Source organism: Manis javanica, chromosome 11 (genome assembly GCF_040802235.1).
Source record: "Manis javanica isolate MJ-LG chromosome 11, MJ_LKY, whole genome shotgun sequence".
Taxonomy (NCBI): domain Eukaryota; kingdom Metazoa; phylum Chordata; class Mammalia; order Pholidota; family Manidae; genus Manis; species Manis javanica.
This window is the reverse complement of record NC_133166.1, coordinates 71122294-71142159: the sequence shown is the minus strand read 5'-3', so window position 1 is coordinate 71142159 and position 19866 is coordinate 71122294. Positions and strand designations below refer to the sequence as shown.

The 19866-nt window shown below is 49.2% G+C and overlaps 1 protein-coding gene across 3 annotated transcripts in view; it reads right to left on the bottom strand.

Moving 5' to 3' along the window:
- Window positions 1–1685: 1685 nt before the first annotated feature.
- PARP1 (poly(ADP-ribose) polymerase 1) overlaps window positions 1686–19866 on the bottom strand; it is a 35731-nt gene continuing 17550 nt past the window's right edge. For 2 of the 3 annotated variants that reach the window (XM_037008892.2, XM_037008893.2), the window contains 15 exons: window positions 19651–19791; window positions 17331–17573; window positions 16978–17046; window positions 16609–16741; window positions 14798–14993; window positions 12081–12209; window positions 9302–9385; window positions 7751–7873; window positions 7077–7205; window positions 5582–5680; window positions 4973–5125; window positions 3915–4042; window positions 3118–3179; window positions 2457–2571; window positions 1686–2222 (listed from right to left, as the gene is read on the bottom strand). In XM_037008892.2, coding sequence (XP_036864787.1) covers window positions 2141–2222; window positions 2457–2571; window positions 3118–3179; window positions 3915–4042; window positions 4973–5125; window positions 5582–5680; window positions 7077–7205; window positions 7751–7873; window positions 9302–9385; window positions 12081–12209; window positions 14798–14993; window positions 16609–16741; window positions 16978–17046; window positions 17331–17573; window positions 19651–19791 — 1886 coding nt within the window. In that variant the 3' untranslated portion in view covers window positions 1686–2140. The remainder of the gene's footprint in view (window positions 2223–2456; window positions 2572–3117; window positions 3180–3914; window positions 4043–4972; window positions 5126–5581; window positions 5681–7076; window positions 7206–7750; window positions 7874–9301; window positions 9386–12080; window positions 12210–14797; window positions 14994–16608; window positions 16742–16977; window positions 17047–17330; window positions 17574–19650; window positions 19792–19866) is intronic. The other variant, XM_037008895.2, reaches the window with a different exon arrangement.

The window sequence follows — 19866 nt, the reverse complement described above, 5'->3', positions numbered from 1 at the left end:
TACAGACCACATTTTTAAAGTGAGTCTCCAAAAATGTATTTTCTCACAGCTTTGATTACTAGAGACCAGTGAACAGTGAGAAAACTGCAACTGCTCTTAGACCAGAAAAACATGCAAACTGAGACTATCTAGTCTTCCATGCAGAGGTCATGGGGCAGACGTTGAAGGGCAGAGGGATGTTGTCCACCACAGGCCTTACTAAGCATAAGCCCTAATCAGTCACAATTTGAAAGGCCTTACCTGAAAGTGGTGGAAACATCATTCCTTAAAAAAAGAAGTATGAACATTTTGGTACCCAGCATGGTTCAGTACCCAGGGGACACCAGAGTATATTAAAACCAGCCCAGTGGTCAAAGGTTAACCATTCCTGATGTTCAGGTCTCAAAAGTGAGAAGACACAAGGTTTCTAAAGGCCAAAGGACCACAGCTCACAGAGCTTCCTGTGTGGACTGTGAACCCATGCCAGGTGGGGTACCTGCATCTCCGTTGGGGACTGACTTCAGGCACAGCCTTGAGGGTGCTTGAGGTGCCATTCCAACCAATCACACAGAGTCACGAAGTGCTCTGGGATGGGGGAGGGGCTGCCCCCACCACCATGACAGGGCAATACCCCAAATGCAGCAAGAGAACCAGAGCACATCCTACCAGTTAATTCACGCTTCTGTTTAGGGCATTTCAAACCCTGCAGGCGCCACTGTCTGAAGTGTGGTCTGCAGTGTGTGCCAGAAGCTGCCATGTCCAAGGGCTTTTCCAATGAGAAGCAGGGGGACAGCAGTTTATGGGGTAGGCTCTCGAGCACCCCACATTTCTGCACAAGGTTTTCTGTTTTTTTACCAACAGTCACCCAGAACACAGGTACCATGGCTCGTCAACTGCACCTTTCACTCTATCCTGTAAAGGTAGCTCAACTCAGGGGGAGTGGTGTTCCTCTTCCATGTCTTGAATGACATCTGTCCCATTTCCCTCACCAAAAACCTAGCGAACTTCTGGTTTGTGGCAGCAGCTCTCTTTGCTGCCTTCTCTTTTCTTGACCCTCCCTTCTAGCCCCCTTTTCCCATTCTCCTTCTGTAAACACTGTGTCATCAGATATGACCCCGCTTTCACGGAGTCTAATATAAACATTTATGTGTCATTCCCAAATATATAGGAGTAGTATGCCAAATATTACTCCCTAGAACAATACACCTGTCAGCCCAGTCTCTGACAAGCTGGAGCTAAGAGTACCTTCCTATGTTCAGCCACTCAGATGGGGCATTCCTACTGGGCAATGCCATCTGCTACGTGGAACATTATGAGGTTCTACAAATAATCTGCTGTAGTCTTTGTGGAACTTGCATTGTGATGCCCAACTAGCCCTGTAGTCAGTGAGACCAAACACAAAATACACAATCACAGAAAACATTTCCATTTTAATTGAGAATTGCTATTGGACCTTGAAAGGTTTATCAGTGATATAGTTTTAAATTGGAAGATGGAATTCCTCATAGGAAACTTGAGAATTTCAAATGCAACTTTGAATTTACTACATATTCTGAGAACTCCCATATTCATTGTCTAGAAAAGTACTTTTTGTTTCTACATTATGAGAAGCTATTAATGTTTCCTCTTGGTCTCCCCATACTCCTCACTGAAGAAAGAAAAAAGAAAAAAAGCTAAAAGGGTGACAATAAGTGCAAAATAAAATCTAAAGAGTAAGAAATTAGTTTTATTTTTACCTCAAAATAAACGTTTAACATTTTTCCAAAACTAAAACTAAAAACGAACTTAGAAATAAGGGTGGGAGATCATTTGTCCTTTCCTGGGGAAGCCAGTGAGGCGGACATTTTTGCTGTACAGGGACTAGTCTAGAACAAAAACCCTCCCCCCTACTTCTCTTCCCTATTGTCAGTCATGCATACCAGGGTTACGGCTGATAGGGGAAAAACCCCCAAACAACGCCCCTCCCACCCCCCCAACACAAACAAGGAGTTTCATCTGCTGGGAAAAATTGCTTAACATGTGATCAAATGTTCATATAAAACCCCTTCTAAGGAGATTTAGTGAAGGTGCTACCCCATGGCCACCCAGCTGAGGTGGTGTCTGGTCAGCTGGTGGAAAGCACAGCAGGTGAACTCAGAGATGCGGCTCAGCCACGTCTCATTCACCACAGGGACGTCTTAAAGTTGAATTTCAGCTTCAGCAGATACTTCAGGTTTACCTGAGCAACGTCGTACACAATGTACCTGGAGGGCAAGCATGTCAAGGAGCAAATGGTTTCACTATGGCGAAGGCAGATGCCTGGCATGGCCATAGCTATTACCTAGGCTCACATGGATCTCCCCCCATAGCGGGGAGACACTGAGGGGCACTAGTCGCCAGTGTTACCCCCGAGGTCCTCTTGTCAGTCTGCCACACATCACCCTGCTGCCTGTGACTCCCAGCACTCCGCAGGCTCCATACCACTTGTGAAAGGATACTCATTATACAGCAGGCAGGTGTCGCTCACACCAGATGAGATTCCAGTCCCCAGAGGAACCTCTGCACCATCCACAGTAATACTAGCTGAAGGGTCAGGGGTGGTTTTGCCCAAACCTGCACAACAGGAGGCATGAGTCACATGAATTGTGAGAACAGATGGTCAAAATGTTTCAGGGAGATGACACATTTTATGTTGGGTCTACGTGTTCACTTTAAAGATATACAAACTCCATACTCTATCCTTCTTCCAGATAGAAAACCAGGTTCTAAATCAAAACCCCGAGGCATCAGCCTTAATTGATACAGTAAGAGTTGCAGCAGCCCCCAATGGGATCTTATTCCTACTGAGCAGATTCCAGCAGGCAGCTGGAGGCCTGAGGTCCACAGGCGCTACGGGCTCCAAGCTCCATGTCACAGGAGGTGCTCGGCGCTGCAGCTCAGTTCAGCAAAGGCCCAAAGCCACCGTGCCAGTGATGATGCTTGGACCCAGACTCCCCTAATGGCATGTGCATACTAGCTGCAGACTGAGGGAAATGGGTTTTTAAAGCACCCTCCTGCTGTTTCACAGTGGGCCACAGGAAGGCAGCCTCTGGGGAAAGCAGGCTCCTCCCGGTGCCATTCCCAGGCCCCAGCTGCTGCAGCAGCCTCTGAAGCACTTACCTTTGACGCTGTGCTTGCCTTTGGGCAACTTGCTGATGTGCGAGGCATGCTTCAGTTCATACCTATTCGACAGAGGACAGTCTCAGAAGAGCCTCCAAGCGTACTGGCTCTCAAACCAGCAGCCTGCTGAGCACAAGGTCAGGTGAGAACCTGAGATAAACACCCAGAGAAGCCAGTTCTTCTGCACTTCCCTCTTGTCTGGCTCCAGAAACTGAAGGTGTAGCTCCTTTGAACAGTTTGTGCCAATGGTCACTGCTAGGGGGCCCCATTCAAGGAAGAGTCCGATCTGAGTGATGGTGGGCCATTCTGCAGGTTTCTGTCCAGTCCACGGCCCAGAACCCTGGCCCATTACTAACCCTGCTCTTTGGGGGGCAGTATACAGGACCAAGGAGGACAACCATTCTGAGCTGGGCCAACGAGATTTTCTCTGCAGGGAACCTGGAACTGGGATGGAGACTCCAATTTGATCTGATTTCAAACACAAAATTTAAACTTCAGCAAGGGGAGGGGACACAGGTGATATCTTTGTGCAAGTCTACCTCTCCGCTTCCTAGGCCACAGGGAATGGGCACTGCTGGCCTGACACTGCCTCTGCTCCTGTCCTTGGGGTTCTGAGAGGCATTCCTGTGTCTGTGTTCACAGAGCTTCAACAGGTTTCTGCTCCCACCAAACTAGCCAGTGGGTCCCTTCAGTGTTTTAATTTCCAGGGTTGCCTTCCAGACAAGAGGGGCCACCCTCCTACAGCCCGCCCCATCTACCCCTTCAAGCACTACCTGCACCAAAGCTGCCATACTCACATGTTCCCAAGGGCCACTTCTCCCAACAGGATTAAGCCTACTGGGTCCCCCTGAGATGTGTGGCAGTAGTTGGCACTCTTGGAGACCATGTCAGCAAAATAGATACCTTTCCCAAACATGTAGCCTGTCTGGAGGATTGGAAAAGGGATAGTTGAAAACTTGCTGTGAAGTGAGCAGCAGCACATCTGCTCAGCACTGTGGGCCAGATGCCACACTGAGGTGCCATGTTTGTCCCTGTTGACGCCCTGGTGAGGGGCACGTGGGCCAAGCTGATGTGTCACATCCCCGCTCTGCCAGGGGCTGCAAGAAGGCAGGTGATCTCTCTGGACCCCCCTTTCTCTTTCTCTGAACTGGGGAAAAGAACCTCGTGGATTCTTTTGTGCTGAAGCTGAGTGAGTTAATAAATGCCACTTTGACTAGTGCCTGGCACATGTGAATACCGATTAAATGTTCGCTGTTACTTTTATTCCCGTTATACATGGAACACGAAGCTCAGAGCACTTAGGTTGCCTGCCGCCAGGTCCCATGCTATGGCACAGCACCAACAAGTCATCAGATCTCTCTGCTCAGCACCATCTAGCCAGTCACCTGCATAATCCAAGTGACATTAAGAGTCCCTTGGGCCTGGATGGGGCTTCACTCATTTATTGCCAGGTTTTCCTCAGGAAAGCAATGGGGCCATGGAGGGTGCCCAGTGGGGTGAGGCTGGTGGCCAAGGTCTGTTTTCTGCATGTCCACATACCAAACTATGTGGGCAGCAGGGTCTGGCCACTGCTTCTTTTATTCCAGAAACTCCACTCAATACATGGGCAGCCACCCATCTGCAGAGCTAGGGTCACGAAGGCCAAGGTACCATCTGGGTGCTGAGGAGGAGGGCCCGCACAGGGGTGTCTGGCAACAGCCACCTGTCAGCCACAGCTGTCCCAGCACTTCCATCTTCAAACAGGCCCCTGACTCACTGGGGTACATGCATGCCTCACCTGAGCACCTATAAAGCTCTTCATGGAGACAACCACACAGGCACTGCCCACCCCTCGCTCCCCGGGCCGCGGACATACCACAGGTGCTTCAGGCGGGGCTATCCGGAGGCCCTGGGACAGGATGCCAGCAAAGTTGGTGGTCCTGGACCCGTGCCACAGCAGCCTCCGGTTATGCAGCTGCTTGAACGGTTTGAAGCGCTGGCTCTCCCCTTCGCGTGCTATCTTGAAGATCTTGAGGGGATTGAATGAAAGAGGGGAGAGAAGCCACTTGTCACTATGGTTAAGATCTGACCAGCTGCCCTGACAGCGGAAGTCTTCAGTTCTGCTGAGTATGTAAGGCGTTTCAACCAGGCCAGATGGAGCAGCAAGACTAGTCCAGGGCTGAGCCAGAGACTTGCTGTTAGAAATTACACTGCCTGTAACACGTGCATACTTGAGGCTCTTTATTTTGGATTCTGATAATATTTTCTGGTTCTATAAGTAGGTTCTGAGAAAGGATATGCCCTCTAAAACAGAATAAAAAGCCACACCCAAATCGCAAGACTACCAAATTTTCTGCTCAATGAACAAATGAGTTACTTCTTATGGTTATTTAAAGCAAAGTGCTCTTTCCTACCCAGGCCAGGGTTGGAGGAAAGAGCAGGCAAGAGCTGTAAGGACAACGGGGGCGGAAGGGAAGAGTCTTACATCAATGACTTCCAAGTCATATGCATTATGCGTGCTTGCATGCGTATTCTTGACGTACTTCCTGATGGTCTCGGCTTCCTTGGAATCTTTGTCCACGACCTAGAAGGGTGTCCTGGAATTAGAGCAAGGGAGGCCCCCGGAGAGCCACACGAAGGCAGGAGGAAGACCACAGGCCCAGCCGGCATCAGTACCACGGCCCCCTGGACTAGTGGTCCCCCATCTCTGGGGCACTGGCTTCTGCATCTGTTCCAGTTGCAAGAGAGTCTAGGCATTCCCCGTCTTAAAGTTCCATGCTTTAGGATATTAGGAAAACAAGAATGTGGGGATCACTGGGAACAGGGTGCCTCTGAGCAAGGAGCTGGCTCCCAGGTTAACAATCCAGCTCACTGGAACCAGAACACGTGGGCTAGAAGACGCCTTACACCTAAGACTTGCAATCAGAGGTGCAAGGATCCAATCAGCTGTAGGTTTTAAGGATGGGGAGGAATGTTCCATCTCCTTCCAATTCTTGGGGCCAAGCACAGAGTGGCTCAGAGTACACACCCACCAATAACTAGCAAAGCTAATATGATCTAGGCCAAATAAGCATGAGTGTGTCATGACAAAGGCCATGTTCTGACCTATTTTCATATTCTTATCCAAAGTTCAGATAATCCAGGAATTCTGACCTTTTTCGGAGCCTCCTGATCAAGTCAATGGAGAGTTGACAACCCCTCCCCAAGGCACCGCACCCACAGCATCCCCAGCAATGTGCCCCAGGAACAAAACAAGTGACAGTTGGGGTCATACCCTGCTTCGACCTACAGACCTATGTTTTGTCCTAAGCAAGAAGCAAAGGCTCTTTTTAGTGATGTAAGCACACCACATAGGGCTCCCCGGGCCCGTGGGGACTCAGGTCTGCACCACTGGGGGAGGGTGCGGGGGCCGAGGAGTGAGGGGCCCAGGCTCAGGTCCAGCCAGGTGCTGAGGCAGGAACTCCACTCTGGTTGGCCTGGGCAGGCTGATTTCTCCCAGACTCCAAACACTCTGAAGGTTAAGGACTGCACGACCCTGACCGCTTCAACGCTGAGGAACATGAACAACCAGGTTTGGTGTTTTTATCACCACCATCAGGCACTTTCACTTCTGAAATGGGACACCAATATAAACCCTCTAAGGTGCACACCACAGAGTCTCCAGACATCCTTTCTAGATTTGAGGAAAAAAAGAAATTTTTGTAAGGCCCCTCAAAATCCCATCTCTACACCAAACTGAGACACTGGCTTCGAAGCATGCCTTGCAAACAAGATGCATATTTACAGGTAAAATGCTCTGAGGTTCTCCAAGAATCACTGGCAGCCACATCTGGGAATTTAAGTTAGAAGGGCTAATTCCTGGGCCCCAGCAATGTGCCTAAGCAGCTCTCCAAGGAGCTCCTTATGCACACTCACAGTTTGGGGACCATTGCTCTTGGGATGAGTGGTCAGTAAGCTTCAAAGAGGGCAGGCCCTGTTACCTTAATGTCAGTTTTGAGCTTCTCATAGTTGACGTCAATGGGGTCCTTGCTGCCATCATCAGACCCAGCCCTGAGCAGACTGTATGCCACCTCGATGTCCAGCAGGTTGTCCAGCATTTCCACCTTGGCCTGGAGGAACGAAAGAAAAGCCTTGAGCTAGGTACCAAGGCAAGGGAGAAAGACCCGGCCAGTTTTGGCCCAGAAAACCTATGTAGACAACAGCGAACAGACAGTGCAGCAACCCCTAGCTGGTCACTGCTAGCCTGTCACAGTTGTTCAGTGAACCCCTGAAGGACTTCTTGGAATGCTGAGGAGGGCTGCTCTGTGGGGCAGGGCAGAAGCTGCATGCATGGTAAGGGCAGTTTTCCTCTTGCACACATGGTGACAGGTGGTGACCTCTCACTCACCCCCTCGTGAGGAACAGAGGGAAGGCAGATGGGAAGGAAAATGCCATTAGGAAGAGAGGCCCCTTTTCCCAGCCTGAGGTGGTGCAGTGCATGAAGCGTGGGTAGGAAAACCATTGTTATCTTGCCTATGGGGTCTCTACCATGTGGAAAGAAAGCCCACTTTTTAATGAGGGCACGGGGGTGGCCCTGGCCCCGGCCCTGTCCCTAGGGACTGTAATGTGGAGGGGCAGTGGCAGGGAGCAGCATCCGCCAGAACCTGTGGGCTACCTGCACGCTGTCTGCGTTGTTCAGGAGTGGGGGCTTCTTCATCCCGAAGTCGTGGGGAATCAGGGTGTAGAAGCGATTTGAGAGATCGAGGATCTGGGAGTCACTGCTGCCCTGGGACACCACCTGGAAGGGAGGGGACACACTGTGGGGGCAGCTGTGAGCCCCAGTGGTTGGCTGAGCTTGCTTCTCTAGGAGGCAGACCCCATGGTAGCCTGGTGTGTGCCCAAAACAGGAAACCCAGGGAAATTTCCAAGACCACTTTCTTGTGGTTGTCATACTGCCCTGCACCTTCTAGCTGCAGCTCAGCACACAAGTGGCTTCCCATACCCAATGTAATTTGCACCTATAGTTGTGTACTTACAGATATACAAACCCCCACTGCTATATGTAAACCCCCACTGTAGCTGCCATGTCATGGGCTCAAGGGCACTGATGTAAAATTCTTCCAACATTTTGTGTGTTTGAAACATTTTAATAATAAGATGTTGAAAGGGAAAAAACCCACTGCCATAAAATTCAGTGAGGCCCTCTTCCCCGACTGACATTCACCTTTAAGGTGGTACAAGTTATTTTATTGCACCTGAGGCCCAGGTGTGGCCAGGCACAGGAGAGCTAAGCGCCCCACATGGCCACAATGCCAAGTAGTGCTCCATATGCAGAAGGTGCTCAATAAATACATGAAGACATGGAGAAGCTGCACCATGGGGATAAGACATCCTAGGTGAGCAGAGAATGGGATGGTCAACGAGCTGGTAACTGCAGGTCCCCAGACTCACGCTGGCTTCTCAGAGGGACCCAGGTGTCTCCAAGTTGTAAAACTTCCATGTGAGCTGCACTTTTCTCTGTATATAAGGATGCCAGCCCTTCTACCCAGGGATTCCAGAACAGCAACGGGCTGGGACTGAGCCGTCTCAGCCAGTGGGCAACAAGGAAGAGGCCAATGCTGGGAACAGGTGTAACTGGATCTAACCGGTCCCTTCCGGGGCCTATTCTCTGGTCCAGCCAGAAGTCCACTTTCCCAGTAGCACATTAGCTTCTTGTGTGTTCTTTCCCAAGTCAAGCCTGCTCCCCACCCCAGATATAAGCAGAACCCACCAGCACCTCCAGGGCAAGGCTTGATGGCTCTAGGGCTGGGGATCCTTGATAGGCAAGTTGACACTGAATGAACATTTATCAAAGTAAGGAAATAGCTTTCTATTCAGTGATTTCCCAGTAACTGCAAAATACACAGCCTTAGTCTTAAGGACAAATAAAGTAAAATCAGAACATTTTCATAAGGATGGAGAACAAGAATCCTCATCAAGTTCATAGGGAGTTTATTTAATCATTGAGAACACTGCTGATTCACTGTTTTGTGGCGTCTTCTGCAAATGGCAGGCACTTGTCCTACTTGTTGGCTTGAAAAACACTGGAATCATGAATTGTCCCTGAGTAGTCTATTTCATCAACCTTGAATTCCTGCACCCACCCTGTAGATCAGAGGCCAGACAAGCAGATGGCCCCAGAAACCCAGTGGGCAGCTGGACAGGGAGAGGCCAGCTCCATGCTTACCTGCTGGACCTCGCTGAGGATGGAGTACGCAGCCTGGATCTGCCTTTTGCTTAGCTTTCCCAAGGGCATCTTCTGAAGGTCAATCTGAGGAAACAGGAGGAAATTTCCCTTTGAAAGCCAGGCACTGTGCCTGTGATTTTGGCAGAGCTGGACCAAATACCACCGCAGGCCTAGGGGCCCGGCACAACACAGATGAAGACCCAGTGGCCCAACTCAACCGAGTCTGGGGCTCTGCCCTCGCCGTCCTCAGTCAGAAATAGCCCAGCATTTCTGGGAGAATATACACATTCCCTTTCAGTCCCAAGGAGGGATGAGGGCCAGCCCAGGTGGCCTTCCCTGGGGTCTCAGAGCCAAGGCAGTTTCTAGCCCGAAAGTAAGAACCATAAAGTGGTGGAAAGTATTTCTGAAAGGACATACTCCTGAACATATGTATTTATATTCAAAGCAATGCTGTCCCTTTCCAATCAGACACACCAATAGGCATTTCTTCCAGCTACTGCTCGAGAAAGGTGGTGAGCTCCAGTGGAAAAGCATGAGATCTGCAGCCAGAAGGACTACTCACCACTTAGCTAGTAATACATCCACTCAGCCTTGGCCTCTGATCTGTAAAACGGGGCTACCTGCCTCAAAAGGCAGCTCCCTCCCTCCCCTGCCACCGGCAAATGGCCTGGCCGGTGCAGCCGCTCTGTGCACCAGGACCCGTGCACTGTATTCTGAGACAATCGCCAGGGCTGTTCCCAGTGGACCCTTCGAAGCTTCTGAGCTCCTGGGCCCAAGATGGCACATCACCCATCTCTCCATCTCCAGCACCCACAGTACCTGAACTAGAGGGAGCCACGCAAGCATCTGACAAACGGAACTGCTAGGTGACCAAGTTAAACTAGAGGCCGTGGAAGTGCTGACAGCTCCTCAGGCACCAACCCGGGGCCACTGTTTAGTAGTGACCACGAGCCGTAGCACACTGGCTTCTCTGTACCAGCAGCTCTATCCCAACAAGACCTGGCTTCTGGGAAGTTAAATGTCGGGGCTCCATGTGGGGAAGAAGGTAGATAAGCTATTGTTGACAAGGACAGGTACAATAAGAGGGCAGAGTGCCTTCAGTGTGGATTATAAATTAGTTCTTAAGAAGGAACTGAAAGATGTTTATCAAGGGCTGAGTGACCAGACACTCTGAAGGGAGCAACATGTCCCAAGCTGTGTGACTCTGGTGTCTGTGTACCAGCACCCCTTGAAAGGCACACCTGAGCCAGGAGTGCTCAGCGCAAGCCAGCCCCACTACGGGAAAGGGAAAGGGGTGGCCCTCAGAGTCAGGGAGCTGTGAGCCACAGATGCAGCCAGGGGAGGTTTCCAGGGCGACAGCTGGACTAGGACACAGCCGTGCCCTCCCACTCTGGCTCCTTCCTCAGGGAGACCAGGAGGTCTGCTGAGCAGAAAGCTGCCCTGCTATCTGTTCCCGTATCGTGTGCTCAGCCCAAGCCCATGGGGGGCCCACCAGGTTAGAAGCAGGACCCTGGCCCTTTCCTTCCTGCAAACTAGTTACCTGAGTGAAAACAGTATAAAAAATGTTACTTCACGGGAAGAGACTCAGGACACCTAACAGTTGGGAAAGTACAAATTCTATGAATCAGCCAGAGCATAGGAAGCCAGAAGTAATGACCTTTGTTTTAAACCATTAGTCAAATGGAGCCCCCGCCTTCACTATATTTCTCTCCCTTTCCTCATGGCCTGTGTTCTGAAGAAGCCCACCCACAAGCTTAACTAGCCAGGCCTCCCAGACCCAAGTCGGGCTATGTATTTATCTGAACAAGGTCATGCACACCCTGACCATCTTCAAACCCATCAGGGGCATCTAGGATGTAACTCAACACTGTTTTCGGACAACAGCTGAGCTGTGGGCAGTCCTGCCAGGCTCAGCTCCAGGCAAGGGGACTCAGGGTCAGGAGGCAGAGGCTACCAGTGGCTTCTACCACCAGGCTTGTGACGTCTCTATCTAAGGCTGGCAGGCAGCCTCTAGGGAGGATCTGGGGAGGAGTGGCTGGCTAAGGCTGACCCCCGGTGCTCACCCTCCCCATGGATCCCTGCTCATTTTCCAGAGCAGCCCTGAAGCTTCCTGGATCTGTGGCTGGGAAGAGGGGAGGGTGCTGTCTGCCAGCCTCATACCAGCAGTACCCAGATCATCTCTGTTTCAAAGGTCCCGGGGTGAGCACTCAGGAGCTGATGCCAGGGACAAGAACTAGGGGCCCTTCTGCACCCATCGCCCTGGAGAATGTAAGACAGGATGGAGACCACAGGGACCCCTGGCCTGGCTGCAGTCCCTGTCGTTCTGCCCTGAGCAGAGAGGCGGGACGAGTCCATACCTGCCTCCCCACCTGCTCTTAAGAAGTCAGTATGAATTTCATCCATGAAGCAAGCATCAGGTCTCTGCATGTCTGTCAGTGCTGGTTGTTTTATTATTACTGGACCATCCTGGACTTCCCACAATACTGGCTGACCTGTTGGTTAGGCCACAAAAGAACCATGCCTGCACAATACCCCACCATGGCCACAAGAAGGGCAGGAGTGCACAGGAGTCTGGGGACCAAGGAGCCACGCCTCTACCACACACTGCCCATCTCCCAGCAGGTCAGACAGGCCTTCGCAGGCCCCAGTTCCCCCTGCAGTCTTCTCTGGCTGAGGGACAGACTGACATCCACTGAGAACAGTCCCTGCGCTATTAGCAGCTCAGCACCCAGATCATCAACCCCAGCAAATGCTCACGATAAAATGGAAGTGCAATAACCTCATATTCCACCATGGCTTTCTTCATACTTTCCACATCAAAGATCATCTTAATGAGGTCCTGCACTGGCCTGGGGAGCTCAGACTTGGTGCCAGGGGTCACTGTCAGCTTCTTCACCGCCTCCTCATCCTTTGGGAGGAGAAAATCAGAGACCCAATTAAACAACCCAAGCAAAGTGGCAGTGGTGTTTGGGCTGCAGGTAAGAGAGGACAGGGTGCCACTAGCAAAAAAGGCTGCATGTTCATCAAGAGGGTTTGGGCGGTAGGTGCTGGGAGGTGCCTGAGTCTGCACAGGGGTCAGGCACTTCCTGGCACCCAGCCCTCTCAGCTACTGCTGGCCTCTCATGCCCAAACCAGAAGTGGTGGCAGCTGTGAGGGCAAACCTTGGCCCAAGGGGACACTGGACGTATTCCCCCTTTTCCTGCATCACCTCACCCCAGGGCAACTGTAAAACTGGGTCCACACTGCCTTCTCTAGTCTGAGCACTAGGCAACCAGCCATTTCCTGCCAGGCAGCTTGACAGGGTTAATGTGTTCTACCCTTTGTCCTCCGTCTCACTCCGCTACCCCTCAGGCCCTGCTCCCTGGAGAAGCCGGGCTAAGTGAAAACCATGCTGTACTTTAAGCATTGTAATTCTTCTCACTTTCGACCCCACAAGGGCAGGGACTGTGTTTTGTCCATCAGTGTCCCTAGCAATTAACGGTGTTTGGTATGTGCCTTGAGTGAAGATAACTGGCACTGGGTTTGATCCCAAAATTGGGTTGGTCTAACCAAGTCACATTAGAGGGATTTGTACAATGTTGGTGCCCCTGGCTGCAGCTGCCAACATCACAGCAGATCTGCTCAATGTGTCACATGGAGTCTTCAATGCATTCTTATCCTCCGGTTAGAGCTTCTATGGAAGGCAAACTATTAATGGGTAACAGTCTTTTTAAAATGCGTATCTCTTAACGTTAGTAACAGAGGTATATTTTTACGTATATCAGTGTCACTACAGCAAACACATAGAAATAACCTAAATGCGTAATGGGGAGTGATGTTTGGTAAATTACAAATTACAGCCACCCATAACTCCAGAATTATGGAATTCTATGCATTCTTAAGAAATGATGCTCTAGGTCAGTACAGTTCAATTCACTAGAAACTGCCTCTGAAATTCAGTCTGAATTGAGATGTGCTGTAAGGGGAAGAAATAGACCAGACTTCAAAGATTTAGTTAAAAAAAAAAAAAAGAGTATGTACTGGCTCAATAATTTTGTCTCTCAATAGCCACACATTGAAATGTTATTTTGGTTATCCAGGGCTAAATGAATGACTAGTATCAATTTTACTGCTGCCTTTGAAAAATGTAGCTACTGAAATATTTAAAACTGCCCAGGGGTCACCTACCCCCACTGGACAGCACTGCTCTAGACGACATGGGGAGACACTCCAGGGAATCAGGAAAAGCAGGTAATCACAACAATGTATGTACGGAAAGGCCCACTTTTTGGTTGGTGGGAAGAGCACCTGTAAAGTGAGGAAGGGTGCTAACAAGAGATGCCATGATTCCAACTGCAGTTACTTCTGGGCTTTGTTTTTTGTGCCTTTGTCTTTCTCAAAATCTTCTAAAATCATATGAGTATTTTTGAAATCAGAAAGGTTCAGTAAGGGGCACTGCTGAGTCAGACCAAGTCTGTCCAGCCCTGAAGTCCAAGGTCTCAACCTCAAAATCCTGAGAGAGTTAAATTCTATTTTTAATGCTGAGAACTTAGGATGGACACTCAATAAACTAGAGCATTCCCTCAAAAACATGCTAAGCCTTAAAGATCTGAAATTACAATCTATACTCATCTATAAATCTCAATCCTGCTGCAAAATAAATGTGCCTTTCCCCGTGAAGGTAACTGATTTTCCCATTAAAACAGGGGGAGCATTTTTGTCCACAAAACATCAGTTGAGAGAGAATGGCAGTGTTGCTTGGTGAGATACACAGGGAGCTGTCAGGCCGCAAATGCAGGTATAGCAGTTTTACTAAGAAATAATCTGGAACTAAAAACTAGCAGGGAATGTCAAGTCATAATAATTCCATGCTGATGATAAACCAGGTGATGTGATCTATGATGAAATATGGGTTCAGTGAAGGGGCCTTCCCTGGAATCTGAATTACTCCTTGAGGCATTTAGGGAATAACTTCAAATGGACTGTGCCGCCTTGATGGTCTTAAAAACGCCTACACTGTTCTCTTCTAAGCTCCAACTCATACTTCATGGTGAGAATTTTATTCATGAAGGGGTACTGGATTTTATTAAATGATTTTTCTGTATCCAGATGATCATGTGTTTTTTTCTTTTATTCCACTCGTATGTTGTATTACATGGATTGGTTTTTGTATGCTGAACCAACCTTGCATTCCTTGGATAAATCCCTCCAGATCATGGTGTGTATATCCCTAATATGCTGCCGGACTGTTTAGTATTTTCTTGAGGACTTTGTTTCTGTATTCCTAGGGATACTGGTCTGTAGTTTTCTTGTGATGTCTGTCTGGCTTTGGTATCAGTTTGGAAGTGTTCCCTCCTCTATTTTGGGTAAGAGTTTATGAAGGTCTGGCAGTATTAATCCTTTAAACATTTGGTAGCATTCACCAGTGCTGCTACCTGGTCCATGGCAAGCTTTTTCAAGAACACAGTGTCCTTTCCTTTTACTAGAACCAGATGGACTAAGAGCATTATTGGTCACCTGGCCGTAGTCAATCTCCAGAGGGTAGAACTTTTTGGGGTGCTTGGTGAAGTTTTTGCAGTGCCAGGAGTTCCCAGTTTTCTCTTCATACAATTTCATGAAGTGTTCAATGGCAACCTCCTTGGATGGCATCTGCTCCAGTTTGTTACTACCAATCACTGTGCCCACACGGCCCCAGGACCTGAATATCCAGTACCTAGGAGAGGAAAAAGTGGGGAAGAACATCGATACAGATGCACGTTTCAGGACACATTTTACTTTCCTGACTCTCCGAACACCCCAAAAAGATGGCAACTGACACTGTAATAAAGGAATTTTATTTTACTTTTATTAAACTGAGGGTTCTAGTAAGTAAAGCATGCCCTATCAAGTCACACTGGCAAATGGGACTAAAGAGTGCCAAAGAACAGGTTAGGCCTGGACCTGGGAGCCAGTCCTGAGGAGACAATCCTGGAGCCTGTAGACCTTTACATAAAAACACCCAATTCTGCTCCCCCAAGATATAGAGCAAAGAGCACTGTGCAGCCATGTGTTCAAGGAGACAACTACTGACTACACACCCTAATGGTGATGAAGAACTTTTGGCTCAGGTCAGAGGATGAGAAGCAATTTAACTGCAGGGGGTAGACAGTGGCATGCAGGGTCAGGCTGCAGGCCCAGCTGTCACTTAGCTTCCATCTCTGTCTAGGGCAGACACACATCCTGGGGGCTGGCTGTGCTGCTTAGCTTTGGATGAGTTAGATGAGTAACTTAAATTTTACATCACAACAAATTGATGTATCAGAATAACAAATGCAAGATTTGTATGCATTTTTAAGGTAAAACCAGAGAATTCAAAGAAAACTTGGGGCTTCCTGATGGTTTTCAGGGCTGATGTTTAAAGGCATATAAATTTCCTCTCCACTGTTGTTTTCCCTGGAGATATTATGATAACCTGCTCTGCAAATACTTCTGGCCCTCCAGCCCATACTACCATTTCACTCTAAAAACCCGTAAACGTGGGCCACCACAAAAACACAATCAAGAAATTTTTTCCTGATGGTGGGCAATTTTATTCTCATTTAACAGACAAAGGCACTCTGTCTGTTTCTACAAAAACCCCATTCCTCCTGCACTAAAATTCACAAGCTTTTCGTGCCCTCCCACTAGGAAAGCTTTTTGGATATCCTGGACCTCCAATGGGAGAACTGTTTTCATTTGCTAAAGGAAAAGGTCCAGGTTAATATATCAACGTAATTATTTGAAAATGCCTTTTCACCATGAGATTTTCTTAGTTACTTCCAACAGCTTGTGCACGCACAGGCTCCCCTTCCGACTGGACATACCGAGGGACCACCGCGGGGGAGAGGACCACCCTGCCTGGAACGGCGTGGATGGGAAAAGCCAGCCCAGCCCCTCGGCACCCAGAATTGGCACCCTTTCTCCACCATGTAAAAAAGAAAAAAATAAAGGCAAACCCAAACCTGTTTATTAACTAGGGAGCCTAAAGCAACATTAGAGCGAGTTCACTTCTTGCCAAACTTTCATTTGCTCCAGAAGTTTTAAAGTATGTGTAGAGGTATTGGAAAATCTAGACTAGTCTTCAGGAGGCTACAGGAGAGGGGTGCTGGGATGCCTGCATCCCATGGGGATGGCAGGGCTGGGTACATGCAGGAGAGTGAGGCTGTCTGTCTGCCCTCTTGTCACAGGCCGAGGGTACACCTGTGCTCTGTGAGGAGCTCGAACTCCCCAGGCGCCGGGAAACTGGTTTCACAAGGCTGACAGTACAGCCCTCACAGGCCGGCATGTGCTCCCCCATCCCCAGAACACACCTGCCTTCTTTGTCACCCTCCAGGAGCTGCAGCTTGTAATAGGAGTTGGTTCCTTTAACGATGTCCACCAGGCCAAGGGTGGCGCTGAACACCTTCCCGCCTTTCTCCAGGACGTGTGCAGAGTGCTCCAGGCCTGTTGGGAGGCGAATCTCCTACAGTTCCTGCTCCCGTGGGCCGGGGCAGGTGTGCAGTTCACTGCTCCCATCTGCCACCACCACCCTCCGGAGGGTACCCACAGGACACACGAGTTCTCAGGACTGGGGAAGTCGGAGAGCAGGCAGGCGGGCCAAGGTGTGGCCCTGCTCCCACACTTTTTCCTAATCATCTGGGGCACGTGGAGTCACTGTGCTCATGTTCCTGTCTGCTTACCAGAATCAGGATCGACAGCTGCTCCTCCTTTCAGAGTCAATTTCATTCTCTTTTCAGATTTGTTGACACCTTGGAGGGGAGAGAGAAATGTGCACATTAGAGTGAGATGGTGGAGGGCCGACAAGTGCATGGCCTTCCCTCTGACTGCCCACGTGGCCCGTGTGCTGCCCCTGCCCTTCCCACCCCAAAGCACCTCCACCCTGTGTCCATGGAAAATGGGGCAGAGGAAACTGGCAGGGAAGTGTTCCACAGGCCACTCTGGGGCACAGGGGGTGAGGCCCCGCACAGGCAGACGCGTGCAGCTGGCCAGGAGCAGGGCCACGACCACGGCAGCTGGGCGGCCGGCACCTCACCTGCCTCCTTGCCGGGGCCCTTGCTCTTCTTGGGGAGCGCAGCCCCCACCTTCCCTCCGGGGGCCGCTACTTCTGAAGGCTCTGCCTTCACCTCTGCCCCCCAGGGGGACAAGATGTGGGCTGAGAATAACTCCTGGAGGCCTTTCATGGAGGCAGAGACATCCTGGAGGAAGTCCTCAGACACAACACGGATGTTGGCTTCTCTGACTTCCTCCATTTTCTTATTCATCTTTTCTACCTCCTCTGTCAAAATCAGAAGAAGAAGGTGAGCAGTGAGATGAAAACTAAACTTAAATCTCCAACTACTAGTGTCGTATTTACTCGGTCCTTCCAAACCCTCCTCATCACAGCTCCCATTTCCTCCAAACCCAGTGTTCACAGGGCTCTTTCCCACAGCTGACTCTGCTCAGCAACAGTTCCCTAAGGGATGATGAGCTAAGGACAAGGTGACAGGTAAGTCACAGAAAAGGGACCCTGACATCCAACTCATACGGGAAAAGCTGTACCCTATTTCTCAGGTCTTGGAGACCTAAAATGGTTGTCCACATAATAAACCTGCAAAGGAACCTGTTCACCTTTGTTAACACTGCATCTTCCAAATGGATAATCAGATACACAATTTAACGTTATTTCCTTCCCTTTGGTAGGCTGTCCTTCATTTTGGTGATGGCTTCTTTTACTGTGCAGAAGTTTTTTAGTTTGATGCCGTCCCATTTATTTACTGTTTTTATTGCTTTTGGTTTTGGTGTTAGATTCAAAAAAATTGTCCCAAGACTGATGTCAAGGAGCTTACCACCTATGCTTCCTTCTACTTTTATGGTTTCAGGTCTTAACGTTCCATTTTTTAATCCACTCTGAGTTTTTGTGTACAGTGTAAGAGTTTCCCAACTCCACTTATTGAAGAAACCTTTTCCAAACTGTGTATTTTGGACTCCTTTGTTGAGGACTAACTGCCCATATAAGTGTATATTTATTTCTGGACTCTGATCCTGTACCATTGGTATACGTGTCTATTTATGCCAGGACCACACCGTTCTGATTACTGAAACTCTGTAGCATAGCTTGCGATCATTGAGTGCAATGCCCCCTTGTTCTTCCACCAGGTTGCCTTGGTTATTTGGGGCCCTTTGTGGTTCCATACAGATTTAGGATTATTTGTCCTATCTGTCTGGGAAAATGTCATTAGGTTTTGACAGGGATTAACTGAATCTGTACATTACTTTGGGGAGTGTGGAGCTGAGTCTTATGGAGGTTCCCCTGTACATAACAAGTGTTTTTTCCTTCTGTGCCTTTACTATTCTCTCCTGCCCTTAACTTTTAATGTGTCTTGGGGTGGGCCTCTTTGGGTTCATCTTGTTTGGGGCTCTCAGGGCTTCCTGGACCTGGATATGTTTCCTTCTCAGGTTAGGGAAGTTCTCAGTTGTTAGTTCTTCGTATGCTTTCCGCCCCTTTCTCTCTTCTTCTAGGACCCTATAATGCGAATGTCAGTCTGTTTGATGTTGTCGCTCCCCTAAGACCCCTGAACTACCTTCACATTTTTTTATTCATTTTTGTCCTGCTCTGACTGGGTGAGTTCCACTGCCTGGTCTTTAAGCTGATGGATCCAGGCTACTGTGAACCCCTCTCATGTAATTTTCAGCACAATTGTTAAATCTTCAGCTCTGTGACTTCTGCTTGGTACTTTCTTGTATTTTCCATCTCTGTGCTGAAGTTCTGTGTTCATCCATGCATCTCCCCAGTTCAGTAAGCATCCTTATGACCATTACTTTGAACTCTTCACCAGGTAAACTACTTCAAGGTTTCTTCCTGAGGTTTTATCATTTGGAACATGTTGCTGTTTCTTCACTTTGCCTGATGATCTGTGTTGGTTTCTATGCAACAGATTAAACAGCCAGCTCTCAGCTTGGACATGTAGATGACCCTTCTGCCCAGCCACGCTCCACCTCTTGGTCATCTCTTAGATTGCTGTGCTTGTCCAAATGGCCTATTATAATTTTCACAGATCCTGGCAAGACCTCTCAGTGTCCCAAAGAGGAGGAGCTCAGTGCCTGGATTCGGGTCAGCAAGGAATAGGAAGGAGCCTGCTGTCTTGGCTGGGACAGGAGCAGGGGAGTATATGCTGTGATACAGAGCAGTAACAGAAGCACAAACCTGGCTACTCTCCGTAAAGCCGAACATGATGTTGTGATGGAGAAGGGACACACTTTTGGGTGTCCTGTATATCAGACATTGTACCAAGTGCCTCCTCTCCCGTAATTCTCAGCACGATCGTAAGACACAGACAGCAGGATCTCTATTTTACAACCAAGGTCAAACTCACTTTTAGTACTGATGCACAGGGAGGCCTTGTTGACTGTACCCGTCAACTTTCCCCCAAGTCTCTCGATCGTGCCCTTCACTTCATCTTTGGTTTGGGAGAGCTTCCCAAGAGTCAGGATCCTCATGTTGGACAGTGGCTTATCTGGAAGGGGAGAGCAGAGTCAGGAAGCCAGGCAGACGTGCCCAGGGACAAATGAGAACAGGTTGTGGGACAGCC